The sequence below is a fragment of the Protomyctophum parallelum genome (assembly GCF_964188405.1).
Source record: "Protomyctophum parallelum genome assembly, chromosome: 2".
NCBI lineage: Eukaryota > Metazoa > Chordata > Actinopteri > Myctophiformes > Myctophidae > Protomyctophum > Protomyctophum parallelum.
The window spans coordinates 27,170,780-27,191,688 of record NC_139699.1 but is presented as its reverse complement, the minus strand read 5'-3'; the positions used below and the strand labels follow the sequence as shown (position 1 = coordinate 27,191,688).

Genomic DNA, 20,909 nt, shown 5'->3' with positions numbered 1-20,909 from the left:
AAAGATTTGCACAAATTCTCAAGATTCTTCAAAAAATAGCAGCTCTACAAGCTCATATCACGGCACAAAGTGACAACCACTGCACACAAGTGTTACGGTTGCATCACAGTGCATCTCAGGGCTTATGTACAGTATGTATGCCACCATACTGTACATAAGCCCTGAACATAATGTCAATTGTAGGAGGGGCCAGTCCGACCCAAGCCTTCAAAAAGCTCTGGCTTCCTCCTGCTCAGCCAGCTACGTTAAGCAGGACGGACCACAGCCTCTTGACCAGACACCATGGGACTGACACACGACCCCATCTTCCGCAAGCTCCAGGAATGGTACAAGGCCCATGCCCTGAACCTCAACATGAGGCACATGTTTGAGGCCGACCCAGAGAGGTTCCACAAGTTCAGGTATGCGTCTCAGTTCAGCGCTCGCAAATGTTGCAAATGGAACTTGTGTTCCATTGTGCTGAATGTGTTCATATTATTCTTAATGTCAACCATTTTCAGTGACAGTGGTGTTATATACTTCATCTTATATAATAATAATAATATACTTAATTTATTATAAAATCAATTAAAACCTTATTCATATGGCACAACAATCAAATGTGACGAAAGTGCCTGTGCAATAACATAGTCACAGGACATGTAACAATGAAAACGTTATGAAATAAAATAGAAAACATCTGTAGACTCAAACAACATTAAAAACCAGAGAAAATAAATTCGTCTTGAGGAGTGATTTAAAGTCTACACGAGCACAATTGCCCCGTGTTCAGGGGGGGAAGCCGGGCAGGGAGGGTGATAATTGTTATTGCATGTACTCTTACGGGCTGGGGAGGCAACTGTCAGCAGGGAGTGTTGTGCGGGAGAAGCAGGATGAAGGCTCTATACGTCCTCCTGGTGGGGGGGTCCTCACTGGCAGGTGAGCCAGTAGGATACAACAGCATGCAGTGACAACACAGACATTTGTGTGGGAGCCTGGGCCGGCCTAGCTGTTCAAGCACATGATCACTTGGCCATTTTTGTGTGATCACCCAATGCCAATCAATCAATCAATCAATCAATCAAGTCAAGTCAAGTCAAGTCAAGTCAAGTCAAGTCACTGTACTGTACTGTACTGTACTCTCAATACGCTTGTCCAGAGAGAGTTGAGGGGATGGGGGAGTGGGTGGGAGAGGATGAGCAAGCTAACTGTATCTGTAAATGTCTGTATTGTCTATTGTCTATTTGTGTAACTGCACTGTACTGTATGTAACGTTTTTCCCTGTGTATGGGACCCCCTCTAAAATGAGATGCTGCATCTCAAGGGGCTATCCTTTCAATAAAAGTCTGAATATATTCTTGTTTAATAATAAAACAAAGAACGAGTCAATATATATATTTTTAATATGAATAATAAAGGTAGTAAACACAACCCCTGACTATCTCGGGTGAAACATATGCACATCAAACAATAATGGTTTATAATGGTTGTCTGAACATCAAAAAGAGGTGGTTGCCCAACACTGCACTAGAATATCTCTATTATCCCACAGTGTGTAGGCAAACTAGCCCCAAACTTCCTCCAGCCATTGTCTCGCTTTTACATGGTCTTAATCCAGTCTGAACATTGTGCATTTCAACAGCACAACATTGAAGTCTGATCATGGAGATATCCTCCTGGATTACTCTAAGAACCTCGTCACCGAGGAAGTGATGAAGATGTTGATGGAGCTGGTAAATTCATGTCTGTCAAGCATGATTGATTGTACTTGAAATGTTTCCACTGCTATCATTAAGCCATTATTTGTGTTCATCTTTCCACACCACTATTCAAAATCCGTCTTGATTTGTTGTGATTGAGCAGCAGGCATGATATCCTGTGATTCCTTGGAAGTCGTTTGAAGCTTTCGTTCATTAGACACTTCTGAAAATGAACACGACCAACTGCACTGTACAGATATCATCTAGGATTATCGTCACAATATTCACCATATTGTGTTTTGTCCACAGGCCAAGGCAAGAGGAGTGGAGGCTGCCAGGGATAAGATGTTCCATGCAGAGAAGATCAACTTTACTGAGGTGTGCATTAAGCATTATACAGTAGATACATAATTTGTATTAACATTGGTCTCTGCTGACACTCTGTGTGAATACTTTATCTGTAAATCCCCGTATTCTTTGTTAATTCGAATCCCCATTGGCTGCCACCAAAGTAGCAGCTACTCTTCCTGGGGTCCACAACAAACAATACAATACATGCATACATACATACATACATACATACATACATACATACATACATACATACATACATACATACATACATACATACATACATACATACATACATACATACATACATACATACATACATACATACATACATACATACATACATACATACATTATTTTTAAATATATGAAGGTATTGTGGGCTGGGATTTTACAAAAAAGCCCCCCATTTTAAATACATACATTATGGCACCCTTATGGCTCCAAAACTATGGAATGCACTTCCCATTGCAATCAGAACTGCAGACTCCCTCCGAATCTTCCACGGTAATCTGAAAACCCACCTCTTCGGACTTATTTTTAGCCTGTAGCACTTGCCGTAGCACTTGCCCTAGCCCCGACGACCTTACAGGCGCATGCAAAGGCTATTTCTACATTTTATGTAGACATAGCACTATATAATATATATGCAGTTTCATTATTCCACTGTTAGGTTCTTAGCTTACATATGATTCATGATGACGATTTCTATGATGTATTACCATGTTTTTGTTCTTGCTTACTGTAAATCGCTCTGGATTAAGAGCATCTGCTAAATGCCTACATTGTAAATTGTGTGTAGGACCGTGCTGTTCTCCACGTGGCTCTGAGGAACCGCTCCAACACTCCCATCATGCTCAATGGCAAGGATGTCATGCCAGAAGTCAACAAGGTTCTGGAGAAGATGAAGGGATTCGTCCACGTGAGTGAAAACTGAGCCAAGTACCCTTTTTACAAGTGTTTTCTTTCTTTTGTTCCCCTATTTTTTACAACTTTGTTTTTCACATAGTAGAGTGATCGATTTGGCCATTGACAAATATTTATGTCCTCATGTTTTAAATGGTGTCCACACACACATTCCACATGTGTCACGCACACAGTGATGAGTAGTTTGTCATATTTAAAAAAAGAAAATGTAATCCTATAATGACCTTACTGTGGTTTTATCATATTTCTGCTATATGCTTTATTCATTATGTAAATAAACAAACTGAACAAAGTAAACAAACTTTCACTTATACGGTATATAGAACCCTAGCGTCACTCTTTTGGGAATTTTGCACATTCAGTGAAAATTTGGCAAAAATTGCAGATCTACAAGCTTTCAATGCATCACAATGCAACTCATTTGTGAGCTTGTTTGTCTCTGTTGTGTTAATACAGAGAGTTCGTCATGGTGAGTGGTTGGGCTTCACCGGAAAGAAAATCACTGATGTCGTCAACATTGGGATCGGAGGATCTGACCTTGTGAGTAAACTGAGTTCTGACTGACTGTATGGTCAATGCAAAATATTCATTCTAATAATATCAGAACATACTTTACTTTATTTGTTTATTTAGACGGGATACTGCATAGTAATGAACAATACAAAATATATCATGTCATGTCAAAAATTAAATAAAACTTAAAACAAGCACAATAGAGTACATTACATTACACAAGGAAAAGAGCACAGAGATACAAAAAGGTACAAAACAGGTACAAAATGTGCAAAGTTTATCTATTTAAGGCTAAGACTAAAACACTTGCTTACACTTACTTGACTCATAATATGTTAGCACAAACAAATTGCAGCGTAACGTCACGTAACTGTTTAATTGAATGTTTAGGGCCCCCTGATGGTGACTGAAGCCCTGAAACCATACTCACACGACGGACCCCACGTTTGGTTCGTGTCCAACATTGACGGAACACATGTTGCCAAAACCCTGAAGAAGCTCAACTGGGAGACCACCCTCTTCATCGTCGCATCAAAGGTGCTCCATTTGCATACATTTGCCTACTTAAGATGGAATTTCGATTCCTCGGCTGGGTCATACCAAAGACACTGTTTACACTCAGCACCTAGGGTTGGATTGGGGATATGTCCCCGCGACATAACAACTAGCGTCATGTTCAGGGGCCCAGGGGATGTTGGCCTCCTTGTACATCAAGCCGCCTCACGCTACAATGGTTTACGTTAGATTCTCCTTGACCTATAGCAAGGTTTGCTTGGTGTAATTTAAGTTTCCATGCAGACATGCACATGGTTGTTCTGCAGGACTGTGATCTGTGTCCTGCTCTTCCAAGTCACTTTAGCACACGGGCTGGAGTCAAAGCATGATTGTTTTACATGCATAATGTGTTAATGTTGCAGCCAAAGCCTAGGTTAAAATGTATGCTTTGTGGTTAGGTAACTTTGTATTTCTTCTGCAGACATTCACGACCCAAGAGACCATTACCAATGCTGAGTCTGCAAAGGCATGGTTCCTTGAGCATGCCAAAGACGTGAGTTCTGAGTGGTCCATGAATGCAGCTGTGCATTCTCTGCACATAAACATTTGGTAGATATGTATCTATACTCTGTTCTAAATATCTCTTTCTTGGGCCTAAACAGAAAAAAGCTGTTGCTAAGCACTTCGTGGCACTCTCCACCAACGCAGTAAGTTCAAGTATAATTCATGCACAAGGCAGTGTTACCAAGGAAAATGTAGTCAATCCGCATTTCAAAACATTCTAACCATTGACCATAGTCATACAGCATGAAGTAAGATCAAAATGTGAATATGGTTAAGTTACCATCATCTTTCTCTGTTTCTTCCCCCAGCCCAAAGTAAAGGACTTCGGCATTGACACGGAGAACATGTTCGAGTTCTGGGACGTGAGTGTACTTAGGAAGCCTTTGAAGCGAAACACACTACGTAGGTCCTGTATGATGCAGCGCTTAGAGAGGAACTATAAATAGGCTAGACTTTTGACCTGTGAAGCAGTCGGATAGGCACTCTGGCCAGCAGCTGCCTGGTAATCAGAAGCCTCGTTCTGCAGCACAGCTCTGAGGTGTGTTATTATTGGTCGCGACCTTCTCTTCCGCAGAGGTTACAGTAAAGGCTGCGGTCGCATAAAAGGTCAGGTATCTACATATAGTTCATTGAAACACTTCAGCTCAGAATGACCATTAACCATTTATTGCAAAGCTATTGCATTTAGTATGGCGGTGTGGCTCTGCTCATGTGATCATATCATCTGATATCATATCACAATTGATATCTCAGATTATCTGTGGACCGAGACACATAGCTCTGATATCAACAACAAACCCCAGAGCAGAGCATAACAAAAATACATTAAATCAACAACATAACTTTCAATGCATCCATATAGCATGAGGGCAGTTGACATGGAAAGAAACAGCTGATTTAAAGGAACAGAATGAATTGCTGATAAAGAATGAAGGGGGATTATAAGAAATGAAAAATCTGCACACCAATTAATTGGTGTGCGGATTTTTCATTTCTTTATGACTTTATTTTGATCCAGCATCCAGTATAGATGTGCGTGTCCTTTGTTTGTTCAGCCTCCTCTACTACGGGATTATATATTAAACCTACTGCCTTCCATGTCTCAATGAACTATCGCTGCGCTGGATTTACATTGTTGGTATTTGACGCGCTAATATGCCCTTTATATGACAGGGAAACCTGCCCCTCACAGAAGTTTTGCTGCCGGTTACAAGTACAGTATAAGTTACAGGTGATATTCTCGTGTTAGAATGTCACCTGTAACATGTGTTGAATGATCATCTGGTGCCATCTTTAGCGTGTGCGTTTCCTTGTCCCATGACCAAGAGCGAGAAACATACTGTGATATTTAACCACATGAAACCCTCTGCAAAAATATGCAAACATTCTCGTATCAGGCTAATCCGAGAGGATGGCCATGGAGTTCAAGTCAGCTCTGCTCTGGGTCTCACAGCACACGCAAGCTGAAAAATACATACATTTTACACAAAAATTGCTAAGTATTATGCGAAGAATGATAGCTGCTTTTTCGGCCGTTAATGCACAATCTACAAAACTCCATGACACTATGTTATTGCATTTCAACCGGAAGTACTGTGATGCAGTTCTAGTTCTAATTCATTATTTTCACGTATTTTAGACCCTCCAATGCATGGCTTTTGAAGATTATGTCCTATGGCAGCCAAGTCGATGGGATTTTTTGTTTGTTTAGACTGAGCACTTATGATATAAATTGTTTGCCAGCCAAGTCTATGGACTTTAATTTTTTAGGGTATTAAATGATGACGTAAGACATCATGTGGCCAATATAAATACAATGCGTGCCTTCTCTTCCAGTGGGTCGGTGGTCGTTTCTCCCTGTGGTCCGCAATTGGAATGTCCATTGCGCTGCACATTGGTATGTATGAAAGATCATTTCAGAACTCGTTTACAATTGGCTTTCATTACCAGAGGATGTACATTTTCTATAGGGGGAGACCTCTTCTTCTCTCCATTTTTAATGTAGCCCGAGTTGTGATGTCAGAACAGGCCAGATCCATATAGAGATCAGATAGAGATATAGGGATGATCAGGTCCAGATCCCGGACAGAGGCTTTTGTGCTGGTTCTGGACAACCAGAAATGCATGCTCCACCCAGTGATTGTGTCACACTTATGCCCATATATGGAGTTCTTTGTCAAGCATGCCAAATGAGGCTTTTGTGCTGGTTCTGGAAAACCCGGAAATGTAGACTACCCGTTCGACCCATCTGTCTGTGTCCCTTTTATGCCCATATATGGAGATTTCTGTATGTGTCTCTGTGTCCCTTTATTCCTATATATGGAGTTCTGTGTCAGGCACCCAAATATGGAGTGGTGTGATGTCAGAAGTTCAGAACATGCCAGCTCCATATATGGACCATGGGCAGATAGATAGACACAGCAGCTGTAAGGCAGTAGTTTGAGGCATATTTCTACCATAAAAGAGTAGTTCACCCAAATAAAGCTTATTTTCTATCAATTACACACCCCATGAAGCCTTGAATTCATGGAGATTCTTTTTGTTTTTGTCACATTCCTCTTTGAGTCTCCTACCGGACACTCTGCCGGTTCATGGGGTGTGTAATTGATAGAAAATAACATCATTTTTGGCATAATCAGTCAGTGAATCGGTCAATAAATCTAACTATGAACTATGTCTGTATAATTCAATCTGAACATTCACATCCAGCTGTTCTGTGACATCTATACTGTAGCTGTTCTGTGACATGGATAGTTGTTGTCTGATATGCCTTTCCTTGCCAGGCTGGGAGAACTTTGAGCATCTTCTGGAGGGTGCTCACTATATGGTAGGTACACCAGAATCAGATGAAGCAACTTTGCATTTCTTGTTTAAAGCTGCACTATGTAACTTTCCTTTCCCCCGGATCTTAAACCGTTTTCCTACGTTAGTGCTGAGTTGCTGACATTTTTACCATTGAGAGTTGATAGAGCCTTTTCTGCTTGCTCAGGGGATAAATTGAATCTTGTCAAAATTGGACTTTGTCATGATCTAAATGTCTCAATAGAAGAGCAGGCAGACAAAATACAACCACCCCAATTGTATAAGTTACGTATATTGTATTAATGTACTCTACCATGTACACATCCCAGTTCCCACTGTTGTAGCACAATTAGAAAACCACCGCGGAGAGCAGTCGAGCCTGTGTGAATATGCTGACCTTCCACTCCTCTTTAGGACAAGCACTTCTGCACAGCCCCTCTGGAGAAGAACGCCCCTGTTCTGCTGGCCATGCTGGGTATTTGGTATATCAACTTCTTCCATGCAGAGACCCACGCCATGCTTCCCTATGACCAGTACATGCACCGCTTCCCTGCTTACTTCCAGCAGGTCTGTCCTCCAGTGCTATACACGTCACACAAACACCTCAGTGAAAAGCCACAAACACAGCCAAAGTCAAACCACATGTTTAAAAGTGTCTCTTTTACCAAAACACAGAACATCTATAGCAAACCTTTGTTTAAAGAATTACAATCATGTACCACAGAAGATCATACACAGAACAATTAATGCAGTGGTTCACAACCTTTTCAATTTCAAACACCCCCCCAGTTTGATATGCATTAGAACATTTCCCATTTGGTAACATTAAAAAGAAGTCCCCATTTAGCCTACTGTTACAATTATTTAAATGGACCCTTACGGGGTGAATTTGGTTCCATTTGTACACTCTCAGGCCTAGATTCTGAAGGTGCGTTTTACCATGTGGTAATACATAAATTGGCCTCGCTCTGCGCACATTCGTATTATGAAAGGCATATCGGCCCGTGTTGAACGCACACACATATGGCATACGGCGATCCTGAATATTTTAGCATTGTGGGAGTGTCCATATGTTCATTATTTTCGCTTTGCCAATTTGCTATTAAGCCCCTTGACCTATAAACACTCAGCGCATAACGATTAGACGTGGGTCTGACCACCTCATAAACGCAAAAAGCACTGTTTGATTGTACACTTGAGCGGCTCTGGGAGGCTGCTAGAGTGTTGCCATGTCGGTTTATTATAAGCGGCTTCTTTTTCTGTAAAGTTGCTTGTAAATATTGGTAGTTGTACTATTTGTGGTTGCTTTTCTTGTTTCTAAAGTGGTTATTTGGGCTTTTCTCCTAATGTTGTTTAAACCAGTGATCCTCACACAGCACATTCCCATGTCAAGGATCCCCAGATGAATGCATTTGCCCAACTAAGGACGGCTAATCCAAAAATTAAATTATTTTTTTCCAAGATTACTTTTGAAAATAGCAGATCTATACCAGCTCACAATGCATCACATTCATTCATTAAAACTATGAACTCTGACTGCAGGGGGATATATATAATGATCATTATAACAATGTGCAAGAACATATTTAAAAAGAAGGAAGGAAAATATGTTTTTTTATTTTAATGTGGTGTCATTAAAATTAATCTGGATATGGCAGACTCACTATCTAGAAAATAAAAACATGGCACTTCATTTAAAATAGGTTACAGACCCCTGTTATATGCGCTTATTTTTATAGACCTATTTACTTGTTTCTATGAGACATGGCAACAGCCTCGTTTTGCGTCTTTTTTTGTAAAATGATGAGATTAGAAACGGCCATAATTCTTTCATTTCTCAACCTTAAAAATAAATAAAAACATCTCCATAATCCGTGGGAAGTTTGCTTTCATATGCTGTATCACACCCGATTCAAGTCTACTTCAATAAAATGCTACGAGCGAACTCAGCGAAGACCATACCATCGGGGCCACAGCATTACGCAGCACGCATTCAACTCATTCCTTCGTCGTGACTTGAATGAAATAAAATATAATAAACGTTATTTTACTGTGTACTGTGTTTTTCAATAGAAACAAATAAAGAGCGTGTGTAGGCTACTGTGTGCAAGTGCAACAGTGCATATACATGCATGCACTAGGCTATATTTCTTCCGTGTCGGGATGGTGATTGAGCTCTTCAAGTTCACAGCGCGTTTGTCTTTCATAAAAAAACGTTGATATTAGCCTATAAACACTCATGGTTCTCTCATTTCTCAACCGTTTTATTAAATGTAAAAATCTCCATATTCCTTAGGAATCTTGCTTTCATTCGCTGTATGGTACATGGTTCTATCGTTATCGAATTAAACAATATCAAATGAACTTGCATGTTCGGGGGTTAGACGATTCTGGGAACATTACGCATGGATTGCCAATTTGCCAATATGCTGCTATCTACTCGCAGTTCCATTCCGATCTGAAAGGTATAGGTGGGTCTGTTCTTTTGAGGCATAAAGGTGATAGCATGCAGTGCAATAGGAATAATTAACCCAAATGTGACAAAGTCATGTCATGTGTTCTATGGTGCCAGCCTGAAGAAATGTAATACCACGATCCCCAAAGGGCGCATTCCGTATGTGACATCAGCTGACTGGTAAAGAGAATAGTACGGACATGTTGATTGGGTACGTCTCAAACACGCCTTAAACACACCATGACTAATTCAAGGCCGTTTTGCGCACTCCACGGGGTGTCGAAAGCGCTTCTTACCATGCCCATAATTGTTATATGACATTCCACACGCCCCCACCTCTTAAAACTGTAATATTATATGTAATATTGTTCCACTTGCATAATCGACCCCTCAGTGTTACAGATCAATAAGAGAGACCCATAAGGATCCCCGGACCCGACATTCAGAAACAGCAGATTAATGTATACAATACCATTGCATACATTGTCTTGCTTTGCATCAGTGCAGCAGCAATCTACTGCAGAGTGCAGACAAAGACATTCTTAATTATTTGTATGCAGGGTGATATGGAGTCCAATGGAAAGTACGTCACTAAAGATGGTACCCGTGTGAACTACCACACCGGACCCATTGTCTGGGGGGAGCCAGGAACCAACGGGCAGCACGCATTCTACCAGCTCATCCACCAAGGTACGGTCTGCCAGGGCACACTTAAACCCCTACTGTATTCTTTGTTGGGTTCACACTACCATATCGTGGTAGAGTGGTTTGCACGTCTCCATGACCCATAGAGCTATGTCGGCAGGAGTATGGTACTCCTGGCAGGCCAGGGTCACCCATGCTGAACGGGTCGAGACTAGACAAAGAGTGGACCACTGGCCCTCCAGGGTGAGGGTTGAGCTGAGGGATGATAACCCGCTCACGGAAACAAATACATTATTACCGAAACCAGAAGCAGAGGTAACAGTTATATTCTTTGTTGACCAGGGGGTTTCCCAGGGGTCAATACTTGGCCAGCCCTTTACCCATACACCAAATCTCACGACGTGACACAGTGATGGGATGGGATTTTTGCTTTTCTGCCTTTATTGATACATATATAAGTGAAGAATGACAGGAAAGAGGGAGAGAGAGACGGGGGAGACATGCAGCAAAGGTTGTCATGAACGGGACTCGAACACGCACTGCGCTGCCAGGCCAGAACCTGTATGTGGCATGCGCCTGGACCACTAGGCCAGCGGGCGCCTCGAATATTCACCCATTATGACACGCCCAGAATAGGAACCTTAGAGCTCATGTGGATAAAATACTAAAATGCTGAAATACTATATACTACTGCAAATGTTGGATATCTTCTTTTAAGTGAAAACTCTCCAAATGTAGTGAGTGAAGCAAAGCTTCAGTGTCATGTGACCCCCGTTCATGGATTGACATCAAAAGTATGTATTTTTTAGGTCACTACTCTAAATCTAAACAAATGTATTTGTACCGTGATTTTCACTCATGTTGACTTTTACTGTATACATTCTGATTTAACATTGCATTATTAATAATCAATAACCATGTAATGGTTCATGTTTGATGATTCGGACTGTGAATGCACTGAATGTGCCACTCACTGACTGACAAACTTCAACCCACCAGTGTGCAACCCACCAGTGTTGTGTTGTTATTGACAATAGAAACTAGACTAAAATGTTAGGAAGGGACTAGTGGACAAGTGTAAAATGAGCCATTACGACGGCATGTCATGTCTTCTATGGTGCCAGCCTGAAGAAATGTAATACCACGATCCCCAAAGTGCGCATTCCGTAGGTGACATCAGCTGACTGGTAAAGAGAATAGTATGGACATGTTGATTGGGTACGTCTCAAACACTCCTTAAACACACCCATGACTAATTCAAGGCCGTTTTGCACAATCCACGGGGTGTCGAAAGCGCTTCTTAACATGCCCAAAATTGCAATATGACATACCACACGCCCCCAGCTCATAAAACTGTAATATGATTAGTAATATTATTTGAACTGCTTAATGGAGCCCTTGGTCAACTAAAACTAGACTAACACAGACTAACACTAACTAGACTAAACATTCCAGGTGACTAAAACTAAATTTCATTCCAAAGACTATGACTAAACTAAAATAGAAATTTGCTGCCAAAAACAACACTGCAACCCACCTGTATCACCCACAGGAACACGCATGGTCCCTTGCGACTTCCTGATCCCCGCCCAGTCACAGCACCCCATCAGAGACAACCTGCACCATAAGGTAACTAAGTACTGGAAGTACATTTACTCAAGTGCCGTAATGTAGTACAATTACAAGGTATATGTTTTACTTCACTCGAGTATTTCCAAATGTCTATACTTTTACTTCTACCCCACAGTCCCACTACATCTCAGTGGCAAATATTGTACTTAATACTCCTCTACGATTATTTGAAAACTTTAGTTACTAGTTGGTTACCAGATTTGGATTAATATTACAAAAACATTACATTAACCACTTAAGCCACCATACTTTGGCTATTTGTAAATAGCCGATCTACTGTACAAGCCCACAATATTTGGGTGTCCTTGCCATGAAGATGTTTGACAACCACTGGACTGGGCGTGTGTGTTGTGCTTGTAGATCCTGCTGGCCAACTTCCTGGCCCAGACAGAGGCTCTGATGATGGGAAAGACCACAGAGGAAGCCAGGAAGGAGCTGGAGGCCAGCGGCGCCAGCGAAGAGGACCTGGAGAAGATCCTGCCACACAAAGTGAGTTATGTCAAGACTCATGTAATAATATCCAAGGGCTTTAACACATGAAGACCTGAGGCCCATTCTACAAATAATGAAAAACCTATGTTGCGATATTGTTACTGTTGGTCAGAGACATTAATTTGCAATTCAATTCAAACATTATTAGCGGACTCAGATCCATATACAAGGTACAACAACATAAAAGAAAGACGACAGGCAACATAAGATCATTAAAAATATGTAAAACTAGAAAAAGTGCCCTTCTGGGCACAGGTCTCCACCAGGTTATCCACAGATCCGTGCAGTTAGAGGTAAAAACACTTTTCGGCCAGTTATAGCGCCACCTTGAGGCTGAGTTGAAATTGTTCATTTGGCATTTCGTCCTCGGCCTAGTGGGAATGTGCGTGCACAATTTCACGGAAATCACGCGATGTGTTCATGATTTGCAGCATTTTGTTTGAAACTGAGCACTCCTGTGAACTTTGGAAGCCAATCTTAACCAATCAGGATGGAGTCTGAGAAATCTGAAAGACCCGTTTCGTTGAATGGCTCTAGAGAGACTGTGTACTAATTTGCGTGATGTTTGGACAAAATCTGTAGGTGTACTGTGAAAAAACTTGTTTTGCACAAAGCGGCCTCCTGGTGGCGCTATAACAGGCCGTTCTGGAAAGTTTGGGGCAGAGGTTCATCGTTGGCATCCAGGGAGTGTGTGTGCAAAATTTGGCATCGACCGGGTTAACGGTGGCCGAGATTAGCTGTTCACGGACACACGGACGGACACACACACGGACGGACGGACACACGGACGGACGAAGTGCAAAACATACTCTCCCCACATGCCTTCGGCCTGGTGGAGACAATAAATAGTACATAACTTAACCCACAGGCAGAACAACAGTCTGGAACTCTGGATGTACAGACACAGCTCATAGTGGGATTTGAGAGTGCCACAATTATATTGTTTTCAGATACATCCAGCCATTGCATGAACTTGAACAAGTCCTCACTGAAGTGAAAAACATGTCACTAGCACTGCCCCCTCTGGGGTTTTAAGGAGTATTCTCATTGCATAATTATATGCAACTTGCAACCTTTGCATACTAGATTTCTCCATATTTTAACTTTTAGTATTTTTTCTTTTTTGTAAATTAAAGGACCACTTCACCACTTTTCAACATATCTTCATATAATTGGTCCTCACTAATGATCATGAAAAAATTGCACAATTGTTTTCTACTCAGTCTGTGGCCCAATCCCAATTGCCTCCCTCAAGCTCTGAGCCCTGGACCCTCATTGACTTTAATGACAGCTGTAAGTGCTTGAGGGTGAGAGGCTGCAAGGGCTCCAAATTGTTGTGAAAGAAATGGGACAGCACTTTGAAGATGAGTCCGCCATTCATGACACTTTGCATCACTTTATAAAAAAACTGTCCTTATTCACAGCCAGTGCCTACCTACATGCTTGGCCTATTTATACATGTCTATCATGTCTATTTTAGCATTTAAGCTGATCGTTTTATTATTAGTTTAATAAATACACTTTCCTGTGTGATATGAGTTGTAATATTCATATATAATAATATTCATTATAAATTTCATTTCCATATTCGTTTACTTTGCTCATTAGTCATTTCTCATCATGTTTCCCTTATTGTCTCCACCAGGCCGAAGGCATGTGGGGAGAGTATGTTTTGCACTCCGTCCGTCCGTGTGTCCGTCCGTCCGTGTGTCCGTCCGTCCGTCCGTGTGTCCATGAGCAGCTAATCTCGGCCACCGTTAACCTGGTCGATGCCAAATTTTGCACACACACTCCCTGGATGCCAACGATGAACCTCTGCCCCAAACTTTCCAGAACGGCCTGTTATAGCGCCACCAGGAGGCTGCTTTGTGCAAAACAAGTTTTTGCACAGTACACCTACAGATTTTGTCCAAACATCACGCAAATTGGTACACAGTCTCTCTAGAGCCATTCAACGAAACCGTTTTTCAGATTTCTCACACTCCATCCTGATTGGTTAAGATTGGCTTCCAAAGTTCACAGGAGTGCTCAGTTTCAAACAAAATGCTGCAAATCATGAACACATCGCGTGATTTCCCTGAAATTGTGCACCCACATTCCCACTAGGCCCAGGACGAAATGCCACATGAACAATTTCAACTCAGACTCAAGGTGGCGCTATAACTGGCCGAAAAGTGTTTTTACCTCTAACTGCACGGATCTGTGGATAACTTTGTATGCCAACTCCCTAGAGGCCAAGGAAAAACCTTTGCCTGGAATTTTTCACATCTGCTCTTTATAGCGCCACCAGGAGGCCGACATATGTAAAACACATTTTCTATTATTACTCCTTCAGATTTTATCCAAATTTCACGCAAATCGGTATACACTATCTCCATAGTCATGTGATCAACACGGAGCGGCACCATTTCCCATCTTACATCCTGATTGGCTAAGATTGGCTTCCAAAGCTCACACGATTCGTCCATTTCGAAAAAAGGCCACAAATCACAAACACAGTGTGCAATTTCCGTTAAATTATACACGCACATTTTCACTAGGCCGAGGACGACATGCCACAATTTTTTCCTCAAAATCAGCCTCACGGTGGCGCTATAACAGGCCAATTCCTGTTTTTAGCTATAACTGCATCGATCTGTATACAACTTATGTATGCACACATGGAAAAACATTGTACCTGCATCCCTCCAACACGAACCTCCGGCCCAAATCTTCCTCAACAGCCTGTTATAGCGCCACCATGAGGCCACAACCTCACCTGCCCTGGTGGAGACCTGTGCCGATTGGCACTTTGTCTAGTTATTATTGTTATTAAATATATAGCCTATATCCTTCCATTCCGTCTACTTTTGAGAACAGTGAGAAAGCACTATTGTGTTTGTTGACATTCTAATCACGATACATAACTAATTTGCATACTTAAATGATTGACGTTCGGAGGATCCCCCTCATTCCACTGGTAACGCTATGAACTGTGGGTAATTTCTTTGCTAAAGTCAGCATCGACGCTGACTTTGACAAAGGGCACATAAAGGGGCGGGGCGGGGCTGAGCCCTCACTGACTTACCGATTTCAAATGGGACATCTCTCAAGCCCTCGCAGACTTCACATGAACGCGCAGCTAAATCAGTGAGGGCTCATTGAGGGATTGGGCAGTTCAGAAACGGTTCAGTCCACCAGTGACATCATAAATGGGGAATCTAAGCTAATAAAAACTGCAGGCTTCCTGAAAAAGCAATGCAAAAATAGTAGCCATCGTTCTAACGATAAAAAGATCTTTAAAAAAAATAATCTGCCTAACGATGTCACTGGTGGACGGGTTTCTGAACTGACCACAGACACAGACAGAGTAGAGAAAAATTGTGGTATTTTATCATGAACATTAGTGAGGACCTATTATATGAAGATCGGTTGAAAAGTGGTCTGCAACACCCTGCGGCATACTTTTTTCCCCTTTTTTCTTAGGGCCTTTATTGTTAGGGAACAGTAGTCAGACAGGAAAGGGGGAGAAAGAGGGGGAGTGACATGCGGCAAAGGCCGTCAGGCTCGGGAGTCGAGCCCACGGCACGCCGTCTGGCTGGCTTGGCTGCCTAGGTGCCCAGACGGTTGAGCTAACTGTCCGGGCCTACCCTATGGCATACTTGATCGTCCTAACCACAGTGACACAGTTTTGGACATACAGTATGAGGTTTCCACATGACAGAGATGATATACTGCTAAAATCTAAAATTACACAGATGATTTCCTGGTTTTAATGGGTTACAAATTAACAGGTTTGTCAAAAGGTGGCTTTAACAAAGTATTAGTATAAATATAAAATACTGTATAAAACAGAGGGAACAGACACATAAGCAGTGAAGAGAGAGACCAGATTATTTCAAAAGTCAACAGATGACTCTAGAAATGCTTTAAAAATGTGCTGCTAAATTAGCAACTACTGTACATCTGTTGCTAAATAGAATGAATGCTAAAGAGTTGTTTAGGCCTATATTTCTGTTATTTCCAATCAGTGTTGTCCTAGTATTTATTGATCTTTGTGAGTGTTGCCCTCTAGTGGCATATTGTAAAGCATTGCTTCTCAAACCTTTTTGGCTCAGGTCACCCCTGTAAATATCCTCTTCCTTTTCATCCACACACAGCACCCCTGAATTACATTGTTACTGAAGTAAAGCTTTACTTTAAATATGTAAATATTTCCCCCCAAAGATACAATTGCATTATAAAGTTAAACTGAAAATAACTTTTATACTTGGCGTTTACCACTTAAACCCCAGCATTCCTGTTCTGGGGGGAGCATTCACAAAAAAATTGCCGATCTACAAGCTCACAACGCATCACATTGTTGTGACATGTTGTGAGCTTGTAGATCTGCTATTGTTGGTGAAGAGACTCTAGGCTGAGAAAGATCCGTAGTCAAATAGAGTGTCTGGTTAAACTGAAGTGAGATTGATAAATTCAAAATATTCTGAGGCACACATGGACTTGGGTCACGGCGGCAGTGCGGCACACACCGTGAGAAACCCTGTTCTAAAGTGTGGATGAAACTGACTTGTCAAAATGTCTTCCAGGTATTCCAAGGCAACAGGCCAACCAACTCAATCATCTTCAAGAAACTGAACCCCTTCATGCTGGGGGCACTTATTGGTGAGAGCAAAACATGAGTGATAAGCTACCAGCAATAATGTAACTGCGCATTCATTGATGGAACTATTGTTACAAGCAAGGTATTAACAATGTTGTTCTTGATTTACAGCCATGTATGAGCACAAGATCTTTGTCCAGGGTGTTATGTGGGATATCAACAGTTTTGATCAGTGGGGGTAAGTAAAGGAGTCTTAAATGATTAACACTATATATAATAGGTTTTATGTAACCATCCTTGTACATATCTTGAACTCACTGACATTTCCTCCCCCTCTCTCTCTCGCTCTCTCTCTCTCTCTCTCTCTCGCACGCTCTCTCATACTCTACAACAGAGTTCAGCTCGGCAAGCAGCTGGCCAATAAGATCGAGCCTGAACTCGCGAACAAGGACGATGTACACTCCCATGATTCCTCCACCAATGGACTTATCCATTTCATCAAGAAGCACTTCAAGTAAGCGTCCCCGAACATTTTCCACTGTCTTCCGTGGGCCATGGGTCATCAGAGAGGCTCATTTCTCTGAACTCATTCACAAAAGTCATAACATTCCAAAACTTATTTTTCCCCCACTCCTCTATAAGATAAGATCACAACCATCAGAATGACTATAAGCCGAACAAGGTCAGTTAATAACATTTCCGAACGGACCCCTGCACACCGCAAACGCTCTTAAGACCATTAACTCTGGTGGATACAGAAATGAATGATTAGAAAAGCTGTAAATGGATTGTTGTTGATCTTTCTTGCACAGTTCTCAAGTGGTCATGTGGTGTTCCTCAAGGTTCCATTTGGGCCCTATTCTCTTCATCATCTACATGCTACCACTAGGCTCTGTCATCAGAAAATACAAAATAGATTTTAATACATGCTGAATTTCTGTATCCCCAGATGATTGTAGTCCCACCGCCACCTTAATAAACTGCATCTCTAACATAAATAAATACATGGATGTCAGAAAACATCCCCCTGTTAAAGAAAAAACAGACATTGTAGTCATTTGGACATGCAGAGCTCCCGGGGAGAGAAATTGTCTACAACCCTTTGCATTCTACACCAAGTACCAGGTCAAAAACCTTGGCGTAATTTTTTATTCAGATCTAAATCTGAAGGTCCACACCAAAAATTTCAAAAATATATTTTCTTCTTATCATTTAAGAAATATCAGCAGAGTTCGACCATTTCTCTCTCAGGGTGACACAGTAAAGCTAAAGCATGTTTTAAAAAAATCAGGTTTGGTTCCGGTAATGCTCTGCTGTCTGGTCTGCCAAGAAAAAGTTCTATTGGTCGGTTACAACTTGTCCAGAACCGAATGCAGCAGCACGCGTGGTGACTAAGACCAGACAGAGAGCACACATTACCAGAGTTTGACTATTTCTCCCTCAGGCTGACACGTTAAAGCTAATGCATGGTTTTATTACTAGCAGGCTGGATTACTGTAATGCTCTCTTGTTTGATCTAGCAATTGGTAATTTGGTCGATTACAACTTGTCCAGAATGTAGCAACACGTGTGCTGACAAAGACCAGGCGGAGAGCACACATTACGCCTATTTTAGAGGCGTAATGTGTAATATTAGTTTTATTTATTGTATTAGTTATCAAATAACTAAAATCACTAAATCACCCACCTATTAATCTGCAATGCTTATGTGTCCGGCCCTTAGATCCTTTGAAACTGGTCTCTTAATTTGTCCGGAGACTCCAACAGAAAGGCGTGGAGAAGCAGCTTTTAGCTCTTATGGTCCTAGCTAGAACAGCCTGCCGGAGGATCTACGGGTATCTGAATCTGTGGAAATCATAAGAACAAACCTTTTTAGTAGTGCATTTAACTAGGCTTCTGCATAATAATAACTGCTTTTAATAACAATTAATTTTTAATTATCCTTTTCTTAAACACATTTAGTTGCAACTGCTGTATGAAATGTGTATGAATAAGGGTTGGTTGGTTGGTTTGTTGGTCGGTCGGTCGGTCGGTCGGTCGGTCGGTCGGTCAATCGATTGATTGATTGAGTGAGTGATGAAGGTGATCTGTTTTGCTAAGACTGAAGGATGAAGAGAGTCTTGCAGAAGCAGCCGGTCACTTCCATGTCATCAAGCAGTGGCACTTTATATTTACTGTCATGCAGTATATCATGACTAGCTATGGTGCCAACTTTTCTAAGTTAGTTTACAGTCAAGGGCAAAGGCTACTTTATTCAAATCTTTCTCTGTCCCTCTAGTGTTCACGACCACCATGAGCACCACGAAAAGCATGAGAAGAAGATTGAACCTAAACTTGTGCACAAGCCCAAGGAAGAAGTGCACAAGCCAGCGGTGCACAAGGAAGAGGTGCACAAGGAAGAGGTGCACAAGAAAGAGGTGCACAAGGAAGAGGTTCACAAAAAGTAGACGAGCACAAGGAGACGCACGCCAAGGGACATAGACTGAAACGGATAGATTCAATTTAGCTTTTTGAAATAAACATCTTCACACAAAAAAAACTGAACTGAACTAATTTCTCTCTGTGTTTTCTGATTAATGCTATGATATTAAAGCAGGACAATGTAACTTTCCTCTTCCACCCCGGATTTGAACCTGGTTACCTGTGCAGAAATGTGCAGAAATGTTTACCATTGAACAGTAGTTAATGCAAAATTAGATTTCATTCATAAATAAAGTTTCAAAGTGAGGCTTTAACAGCTTTCACAATTATATTATGGTTACTAGTTATGTGTCCACACACATTTTGTTTAAACTAAAAATTATTCTGGAAATCTGGATTGCTTTGAGAATACTCTTCATTCATTGTCTCCACCAAGCTGAAGGCATGCGGAGAGAGTAGTCCGTCCGTGTGTGCGTGTGTGTGTGTGTGTGTGTGTGTCCGTCCGTCCATCTGTTACCAGCTAATCTCCAGCACCGTTAACGCGGTCGATGCCAGATTTTGCACACACACTACCTGGATGCCAACAATGAACCTTTGCCCCACATTTTCCTGAACGGCCTGTTATAGCGCCAACAGGAGGCCGACTTTTGTAAAACACATTTTTTATATTACTCCTCCAGATTCTGCCCAAAAATCCCGCAAATAGTTACACAGCCTATCTATCAGTCATGTGTTCAAGACAGATCTGTCTGATATTTCATATTCCATCCAAATTGGCTAACATTGGCTTTCAAAGTTTGCAGGATTTTCCCGTTTTTAACAAAAAGCCTCAAATCATGAACACAGCATGCAATTTAAGTGAAATCTTTCACAGACTTAATTTCTTACTAGGCTGAGGAATATATATCCCGCCCTTTTCAAATCATCCAATTGCCATCCAAGGTTTAAGAAGATATGGCACTGGCCTATTATAGCGCTATATGCTTCATCCAGCTATCCCATCCTTAGGTAAAGGTTTAAAAGGCCACTAGATGGCACTACTAGACTGTGAGATTTAACTGAACCGTAGCCGTTTCTAGTCAATGGTACATAGGGTCATCTAGGTCACTCTTGCTCTCATCCAGACCCTCAAATCCCCAGACAGACATCCCAGCATCCATTTATAGGCCAAAAACAAACAAGAGGCAGGAATGCATCTTGAAAACATTATGCAACCATCCTTTTTGTTTATCATACAAATCTATTCAGTTTAAACGTGACTCAGTGCAATTAATGTCCAAGAGTAAATACACATTTAACCATGACCTGACCTTTAACATGCAAGACTGTACAGCATATATTAAGAAAATAC

The 20,909-nt window shown here is 41.5% G+C and overlaps 1 protein-coding gene across 1 annotated transcript; it reads left to right on the top strand.

Moving 5' to 3' along the window:
• Nucleotides 1–239: 239 nt before the first annotated feature.
• Nucleotides 240–19,848, top strand: gpib (glucose-6-phosphate isomerase b). The gene is made up of 20 exons (XM_083790171.1): nucleotides 240–401; nucleotides 1,622–1,712; nucleotides 1,989–2,057; nucleotides 2,833–2,952; nucleotides 3,414–3,497; nucleotides 3,861–4,007; nucleotides 4,447–4,518; nucleotides 4,628–4,672; nucleotides 4,838–4,891; nucleotides 6,366–6,426; nucleotides 7,313–7,356; nucleotides 7,746–7,898; nucleotides 10,347–10,476; nucleotides 11,984–12,060; nucleotides 12,424–12,552; nucleotides 17,124–17,199; nucleotides 17,309–17,375; nucleotides 17,532–17,651; nucleotides 17,780–17,819; nucleotides 19,416–19,848. The coding sequence occupies exons 1-19, from the start codon at nucleotides 283–285 to the stop codon at nucleotides 17,781–17,783; spliced, it is 1,662 nt and encodes a 553-aa protein (XP_083646297.1). The 5' UTR covers nucleotides 240–282; the 3' UTR covers nucleotides 17,784–17,819; nucleotides 19,416–19,848.
• Nucleotides 19,849–20,909: the final 1,061 nt, after the last annotated feature.

Excerpts from the sequence above, each read along its gene's own strand:
- gpib (XM_083790171.1), top strand. The coding sequence starts at position 283 with ATGGGACTGACACACGACCCCATCTTCCGCAAGCTCCAGGAATGGTAC. Across the intron at positions 6,427-7,312 it reads GTCCATTGCGCTGCACATTG|GCTGGGAGAACTTTGAGCAT; the intron begins GTATGTATGAAA and ends TTTCCTTGCCAG. Across the intron at positions 7,899-10,346 it reads TCCCTGCTTACTTCCAGCAG|GGTGATATGGAGTCCAATGG; the intron begins GTCTGTCCTCCA and ends ATTTGTATGCAG.